Source organism: Oncorhynchus kisutch, linkage group LG26, assembly GCF_002021735.2.
Source record: "Oncorhynchus kisutch isolate 150728-3 linkage group LG26, Okis_V2, whole genome shotgun sequence".
NCBI lineage: Eukaryota > Metazoa > Chordata > Actinopteri > Salmoniformes > Salmonidae > Oncorhynchus > Oncorhynchus kisutch.
In genome coordinates, this window is record NC_034199.2 from 27,548,044 (window position 1) to 27,557,044 (window position 9,001).

At 41.7% G+C, this 9,001-nt stretch overlaps 1 protein-coding gene across 1 annotated transcript; it reads left to right on the plus strand.

The window, feature by feature from the left end:
* The first annotated feature begins 2,426 nt into the window (after positions 1–2,426).
* LOC109870673 (uncharacterized protein C3orf38 homolog) lies at positions 2,427–7,128 on the plus strand. The gene is made up of 4 exons (XM_020461265.2): positions 2,427–2,662; positions 3,805–3,983; positions 4,071–4,205; positions 4,359–7,128. The coding sequence occupies exons 1-4, from the start codon at positions 2,533–2,535 to the stop codon at positions 5,013–5,015; spliced, it is 1,101 nt and encodes a 366-aa protein (XP_020316854.1). The 5' UTR covers positions 2,427–2,532; the 3' UTR covers positions 5,016–7,128.
* The last annotated feature ends 1,873 nt before the right edge of the window (positions 7,129–9,001 follow it).

Consider the following 9,001-nt stretch of genomic DNA (forward strand, 5'->3'; position numbering starts at 1 on the left):
GAATCGTCCTTCTTTCTGTTGGAAGTTCATCCGCCCGTCTTTCGTGGTTAGAATGGATACTTCAGAGTCCCATTCAGAAATGTTGTTGGTCCCATTCAGAAATGCGGTTGTCGGTCTTCGCGTTCAATGATACCGAATTCCTAGCTGCAGACTAGTAATTAATATCAAAGACTTGTTCTTATTCTGTCGGTATCGATAGTCTAAGATTTGAACCACGTGGGATGGTTAAAAGATTCAGCAATCTACTTAAACCTTATTTCCCTCTGTGATAGAGGTACTGGCGGGTCTCAAACCTTGGCCCTCTCGTTATTGAGGTAAGCTGGTCTGAAGTGGAAAACCCAGGTGGGGGTTTTATTCAGAACATAGAAAAGGGCTGTCCCATGATGCCAGATCATAACTGTGCTCATGGGCGGTCCTCTGACTCGGTTAAACTACAAAGGGAATTGGAGTTTCCCTCATTAAACAGTTTAAAATCACATTACATAATTTCACAAATAGTTCCACCTTTACTCATTCATTCTATACAACAATTAGATGTAAGCCTCATAACTGAGACTTTTGTATAAACAAGATTATGGTAATGTGCTGTATTGTCTCTCATGAGTTTCACAAAATTGTACCAAATTGACCAGTTCGTAGCTCGTTACTTCACCGATCTTTTATTAATTCTCCAGAACATGAATATTGTTCGGACCTCAAGTTCTGTGAGGTGGAAGAAATTCCTTTGTTCTCTCTATGAAACTCACTCTCTCTCCATACTGTCTGGCTATGAGGAAGATTCTCCTCTAAGAATTTACGACATTTACAACATCTCCACCCCGCTGATCCTCAACACTGAGCCCTCTTCTGTACTCCCTGTTTGCCCATGACTGCGTGACCATGCACGCCTCCAACTCAATCATCAAGTTTGCAGACGACATTATTAATTTTAAAAAAAATTATTTGACCAGGCAAGTCAGTTAAGAACAAATTTTTATTTTCAATGATGGCCTAGGAACAGTGCCTGTTCAGGGGCAGAACAACAGATTTGTACCTTGTCAGCTCGGGGGTTTGAACTTGCAACCTTCCGGTTACTAGCTGGTTACTAGTCCAACGCTCTAACCACTAGGCTACCCTGCCACCCCATTACAGTGGTAGGCTTGATTATCAACAAAGACAAGACGGCCTACAGGGAGGAGGTGAGGGCCCTCGGAGTGTGGTGTCAGGAAAATAACCTCACACTCAACGTCAACAAAACAAAGGAGATGATTGTGGACTTCAGGAAACAGCAGAGGGAGCACCCCCTATCCACATCGACTGGACAGTAGTGGAGAGGGTAGAAAGTTTTAAGTTCCTACACATCACGGAGAAACTGAATTGGTCCACCCACACAGACAGCGTGGTGAAGAAGGAGCAGCAGCGCCTCTTCAACCTCAGGAGGCTGAAGAAATGTGGATTGTCATCAAAAGCACTCACAAACTTTTACAGATGCACAATCGAGAGCATCCTGTCGGGCTGTATCACCGCCTGGTACGGCAACTGCTCCGCCCACAACCGTAAGGCTCTCCAGAGGGTGGTGCAGCCTGCACAACACAGCACCGGGGACAAACTTGCAGTAGTTCTAACGTTACATTGTTATTATTTTATCAAGGAACAGCAACTTTGTGGCCTCATATGTCAAGTTGGCTTGCTACTTCGTTTCAACATGTCACTAATCATAGTTTAAAACCGTTAATCATAGATTTACTGATCCAGATTTAAAATTAAGTGGTGCAACACATCTCTGATGAATTATAAACCTACATTTACAAAACCTAGATTAGCTCTAATCCTAGATTAATTTAATCCATGTTGGTACAACCCACCCTTAGACATAGTGTCCCCATGAGTGATAGAACACTGAGCCAATCACGGCGCAACACTCAGTATTTTCTGCTGGTTTATCCAGCCACCACAGAAAGCACCGAGCTAGGCTGAAACATGTTGGAGCTGCTTTACCCAAGAAAACAAAAAAAGAGACCATGCTTGTATGCGGCTTTATTAACTCAATGATATATATATTTTTTTACATTGTTTGCAAACTGATATGTGACACGTATTAATGCCAAAATAAGATTCAAAACAGACAAGCACCCCAAATGAAAACGTTTTTGTTGTTGCAAAAAACATGAATAAACAGCCCTGAATGACGGGTCACGACAGGGTATGGGATTTAATTAGCTAGTTCTATACGATCTCTTTCTTTCTCATGCGCTTTATTTAGGGTTATATTCCACCGAAGTTGCATTACTTTTCAAAGTTTTGTACAATAATTGTGTAGTAGTAGACCACCAATACATTGGTTCATAAACCAAATATTTTGCGTTTTTTATAGAGGTTACCAAGTTAACAAGCTTTCTTATTTCGGGAAATGAAACCGAAAGTTCCTAGATATGATCTTCTGAAACGGAATTGGTTAGATCGGCATATATTGCTGGCATAATCTGACAGGAAGTTGCTATAACAAGTTTCAGCACTAATTTCTGATTTTAAATTAGCTCTTTAATTCTGAAGATGTCCAGATTGAATTACAAGGAGCGTTATGGTTGCCGACGGCTGTTAGAGATGATGACAAATGATGACATATCCTCACTTCGATTTACTATCACTAACAAAAAGAAGGATCTTTTCGAGAGCACATCAGGTAGGTTTCATCCTTCACTGAAGCTAGAATCCTTAGTTGCTACATCCGTATTTGGATTTATACATTAATTCTATATACCCATTCATGAAGAATATAACTTATAAATGCCTCATGGGCGTAGTTAATCAGAAACCAAAGTACAAGCTTGTTTTACTCTGTTTGTAAACAATGTAAACGTAAACAAACACTATATAGCCTAAAAAAAACGATAATTTGATGTCATTATATCTTTGTCGTCTGACAACGAGTATGAAATATCGGACCAATGCGCAGCGTGGTAAGTGTCCATGTAAAATGTATTAACTGAACACACAAAAACAAAATAACGAAGTGAATGGACGACACAAAACAGTTCTGCAAGGTGACACACACTAAACAGAAAACAACTACCCACAAGTCATAGTGGGAACACAGGCTATCTAAGTATGGTTCTCAATCAGAGACAACGATTGACAGCTGCCTCTGATTGGGAACCATACCAGGCCAAAAGCAGAAATACAACACATAGAACAAAAACATTGAATGCCCACCCCAACTCACGCCCTGACCAAGCTAAAACAGAGACCTAAAAATGGAACTAAGGTCAGGATGTGACAGTCATGGATGGTCAGTACTTGCATCCATAGATGCAATTTGTGATTGGTTATATTTCTCCGGGGTGTCTGATTTGTATTTGTTTCATTTAATGATTCTAGCTTTAAAAACACATTTGTATTAAAACATGTTAATACATTGTAATACAATTCATTAATTTAGCCTGCAATTGGTTTTAGAAAATGTGGATGAAATGTACTTTCTTAGCTCCATGTATTGAAGGTAGACTCAGCAATATCATCATAGCAGGGCGACTGTTTGCAGACATCATCAACAACAACAGAATTCACATACGTACCATTGCCAAGATTTCCAGACAGTTATTGTGTCCTACCTTGAGGCATACCCTATACTCACAGCACCAGATAAATCATGTTGTATGACTTTCAAACCATGGGTGTATTCAGAATGTGCCATGTTGTAAAAAAGTATTTCCATAATTTACCAATGAATATCCAGTGGTGGAGTGAAAAGCTTTATGTGTAATTGTGCTGCTCAGATATGTGATATCTCATTAGAGTCCTTTGGGTCATATTCTTATGTTACAGAATCAATTGATGCCATCCTTTCAAACACAGAGAATACAGAGTCATTCCTGAAACGCAGGAAAGTTCAACGTGACTTCATATTCAAATACCTGACGGAGGACGAGGGGGTTGTGATACCCAAAAACAGCAACAAAGACCAGCTGGTGAAGAAGGCCCTTGACGTCTGGACTATAGAGAAGGTATTTTTGGAGCAGATACATTTGGACACATAGGAAACTAAGAGGTGAGGTAAATAAACCTCTTTCCATTGTCTCTGTTATCTTCAGGTGCGTCCACAAGCGTATGAAGATGTCTCCTTCAGTGCTTTAAAAAGAGCAGCAGATTCTCAGATAGGAATGAGGTTTCCAACAGCACATGTCACCTCTCAACCTGTCTACTCTAAGCCGCACTACACATCCCAGGTAATAATAATATCAATCCTAATTCTGTGGCATGCAGTATAAAAAATATTTTGTATTGTAGCGAACAAAGACATTTCACCTCAGTTCTTAGAAATGCCAAGCTTTGGCCAGAATATTTATTCCATTTTTTAAGAGAAATTTTCTTGTCTGTAGATGTTGGACCTTCAATGCCCAGCAGCTGAGACCAATCCAGGACCAGCTGTGACTATTGTGAGACAAATTGAGACTAGTTTGAGACCAATTGGTCTGAGAACAAGTGAGAGTGTCTCTGTTTCCTCTGAGGCGACATACAGTGCTGGCTTTGACCACCTGGCCTTGGCCAGACAGTTTTGTCAGTGGTTCTTCCAGCTTCTCAACAGTCTGAACCCCTGCCTGGGTCAGCCTCCTCAGGAGTGGGGACCACAACACTTCTGGGAGGATGTGAGGCTACGTCTTCTCTCCAGCGCCGGAGAGCAGTATACAGAAGAGTACGAAGGAGCAGCAATGACCAGCCTGCGTCTCCTGGCCCTGGCGAGGGACGAGAGGCTGCTATTGAGCCCCAACCTGGAGCCTGGTGGCCTGAAGGCCCTGTCCTCCCCCCACGGCCTGGTGCTGGTGGCTGTGGCAGGGACCATCCACAGAGACAGAGAATGTGTCGGCATTTATGAGCAGGCGTTTGGCCTCATACGCTCCCCACTGGACCAGAACAAATGGAAGATCAAGTTCATGGTCTTGAAGGTGAGGGGCCAGGAGGCTCTCAGGGTGGGAGAGAACCTGCTGTCTCCAATATTAACATGGGATTCCAACGACCTGCAGCTCCTCTGTAGATGATGGGGGACCTGGTGTGATCGTCAGCAGGGGTCTTCAACCGAGGGTCCGCAGGTCTGGATCTTAACTATGGAGACATTTTAAATATGATTTAGCTTTATAAAATGGTACAGTAAATTAATTATCATGTAATGCTTCATAAGTTGCCTACTTCTAGGTTTACTCATTGTCAGAAAATGACTATTTAACTGTTCTCTAGTTTGGTACATTTTCCCCCCAGCTAATCAATCATGAGACTGTAATTGACCTCAGTAACCTCTGATCTATTTATTCTAATTATTTGTAGCCTTTATTTAGGAATGGAATCATTGAGACCAAAATCTATTTTTTTCAAGGGAGTCCTGCATAGATCCACCTTTTACATTCAATCTACAAAGTCCAAAAGCCGTGAAAACAAGGCCACCACTACCTTTTTAATTTGTGTTCTTTCACCCTCAATCTCTCTCCGTCGCGCTGTCCTCTCTCACTCTGTGTGGGAGTGTAGCCCATAGGCCTGGCTCTGTGTGAGAGTGTAGCCCATAGACCTGGCTCTGTGTGAGAGTGTAGCCCATAGGCCTGGCTCTGTGTGAGAGTGTAGCCCATAGGCCTGGCTCTGTGTGAGAGTGTAGCCCATAGGCCTGGCTCTGTGTAGTAGGGTAGAGAATGCAGCAGTGACTCTGTGATTTTGGTTGGAAATGTTACATGTGGGTTATTTTTGCCATTCGCTTCAAAGGAACGGAGCTAGTTAATATCTGTCTCTGTAGGTCAGGGATCTGCACTTTACTGGGCCATATTTGTGGCAGAGGAAACCACCACGGCCATTGTTCTCTGGCTGTTCATCTCACAGAAAGAATAATAACAAGTTGCCCGCCTCCTGCCTTTATGGCACTTGGCTTCCCTCCGTTTAATAAGCGATTTGGCCCATGGAATGGCTCTGACGCAGAGCTTAAAAGATACCTTTCCAAACAACACATATTTGTTTCGTAAATACCCTACTTAGTATTTCCCACCACACTTTAGCTGAGACAGGTATTAAAGTTCTCTCTACTGCCCAATATTCTCAATATACCAGTATCAATTATTAGTCTTTAAAAAAGTGATTTGTTTTCATATATTACTTTTAGCCTTTTCTTGTTGGCATAAAAAAGTGTGCATTGATAAAAAGTCCATATCTTTTGAATGAGTTATCCACATTGCAATGTTTTGAAAGGTTTCCTCATTACCATACTAACATGACGTCATAATTTGTCCTGCTAGCAGAATTCTAGTCATCAAGTTGCTACGGAAAGTTTCAGCACCCATTTCTGATTTTAAATGAGCTCTTGGTAGTTTTGAAGATGGCAGGATTGAATTACTAGGAGAGTTATGGTTGCAGACAGCTGTTGGGGATAATGACAATGCATGACATATCCTCACTTTACTGTCACTAACAAAAATATGGATATTTTTCGAGAGCACATAAGGCAGGGTCAGTTGTCAAGCTTAGGTTTTTTCTTGGTCATTAAAGCTGGAGTCCTTAGTATCTGTATCCATTTTTGATTTATAAATGAATTTTGTCCATTGTTGAAGAATATAACGCAGGTAGCCTAGTGGTTAGAGTGTTGGGCCAGTAACCGGAAGGTTGCTGGGTTGAATCCCGAGCTGACAAGGTAAGAATCTGTCCTTCTACCTCCGAGAAGGGAACCCACTGTTCCCCAGGCACCGTGGATGTCGATTAAGGCAGCCCCCCGCACCTCTGATTCAGAGGGGTTGAGTTGACATATTTCAGTTGAATACATTCAGTTGGACAACTGACTAGGTTGCCCTTCCCCACCAGAACCCAAAATATAATCTTATTTTACTCCAATGTTTATAAACACAAACAAATACTCTATAGCCTCAACGTGGTTAACAACTATAATTTTGATGTCATGGGTGGTCAGTCTTTGTATCCATAGCTCTCTATGAATTTGAGAGTGGGTTTGAGGACCTTTTTACTGATGATTGTGTTTTGCTTTTCATGTATTGACGTGCATATTGATGTCTATTATTGATGTGTATAGTGTGTGTTGATGTGTATGCAGGTCTCATCTGTAAAATAGACCTTGTTCTCAGCATGACTTCTTGTCGAAATAAAGGTTGAATCAAAACAAGTAAATGATGAGAGGCTGTATAGTGGAACCTCGTCCTTTCTCATACACTTTCTGCCAAACTGGTGAAACCGAAGTTTATTCTTTAGATATAGTAAAACGTATCCTGTGTCTGTTTATAACGTGGGTTGCGGTTTCATGATGGTGTAATATATATGAAATAGTATAACGTTATATACCGGATAATTATGTCCGAATATTTGAAATTACTTAATGTCATCCTGAAAGAATGATACCGATCTTTGTTCCCCTTTCTGACTTTCAGAGTGACAAAGTCCCAACGTTCCACAAGGGGGCAGGCATGCTACATCAAGGAGAATTTATATTTTGATCCTCAGCCAAATCGAATGCTTTTAAAGCGATTACGTGGGGAAAGTAATCAATTCCTAAGCACAGCCTGGGCTACTTTATGTACGCTGGCAGTGTCTTGTAGCCTAGGTCGTGAACAAAACAGTAAATTTGAGAGTTTACCGTGAATTGTCTGCCATTAAATTAATATGGTTGTAAACTATTGCCTTTCAAAGGTATGAAAACACATATTTGGAAACACATATTTGACTAGTTATTGAAGTGCCAGTGAAGTGGATTTATGTTGTAGAACTATAATCAATCAATAGGCAATAATATTTCTCTTCAACGTTGAGTAATAAATCACATTAAGAGGTAAATTCAATCAAAGTTTTTTCAATGTGATTGCCGTCTCCGAAGTGCTACTCATTCAGAGCTTTTCCAACATATACAAGCTTTGACAAACTATTGTTGAGAAGACTTGTATAAAAAATATAACAAACTTGTATAGGAAAAATGGGGGTTAGGGTGATGGTCAACTAGATTCTGGGCAAGGCCACTATAGATTGACATCATGTCACCTTCTCTCTTCCTTTCTTCCCTTTATGTTAGCTAAATAAATGCATCTATTTACAGCTGACATACTTTTCCTGTTTCCGGGTAAATTGATGTGGACTAGATAGGCAGATATCAGAGTTTCTAACAGTGCTCTGTGCTTCGGCCCGGTGTAGATTTACACTCACATGATTAGCTCACATAAACACTGGAAACCTTAGGACGCGGGGGAGTGCACAGGATCCCAGGAAACAAACAGGCGAATAGTGAGAGGATCCCGTTGCTGTGACGGTTTAGTTTAGCATCAATTAACCCAAACAACAACCAGAACACTTTCTACAGGAAAATAACTGTATTTATAAAAGGGGAAAATACATGGAGAAATGCACCTAAATACATTAAGCTAACATGGAGGTTTCAATCAGAAGAGGTTCAAATAAACCAGGAAACAATCACTGCTCTCCATCATCCTATACAGTGGTTGAATTGGGGTGGGTGGGACTGGTGCTTTGAACCAGTAACTCAGATTTTCTACTGCTTGAATGCCAGCTCAAAATTGGTTAATCCACAATACATATCAGGGAGTATTAGTGTACAACTTTATTTTTCAAACACACAGCCCTATAGAACATACAGCCCCATCCCACCATTTCCTCCATACTGCAGTGTTCCTCTCTGATAGCCAGGCCTTCACCACGTAGAGCAGGGCCCTGACGGTTCTCTCAGCTTGGCTCTAAATAGAGATGATCACGTTATCAGAGCGTTGCCAGGAGGTTGTCAGCTTGCGTTGGGCCTGCTGGCCATCCTGAACAGAGCGGCCGGTTGGCGGATGTGTGTTGGTGCCAGCCTCCCAGCACCCGTCCTCCAGGACATCTGCCTGCCCACGCTGCATCTTAATCCCCATCTCTCTCAGCCTCTCCCTCCAGCCCTCAGCCCACTGCTCGCCGGTTTGTATTAATTGCCCTTGCCTCGCTCGCTGTTTGCTTCTGATTACACTCATTAATTTCAATTCCCAGGGAACCCAGCCGCCGATTTACA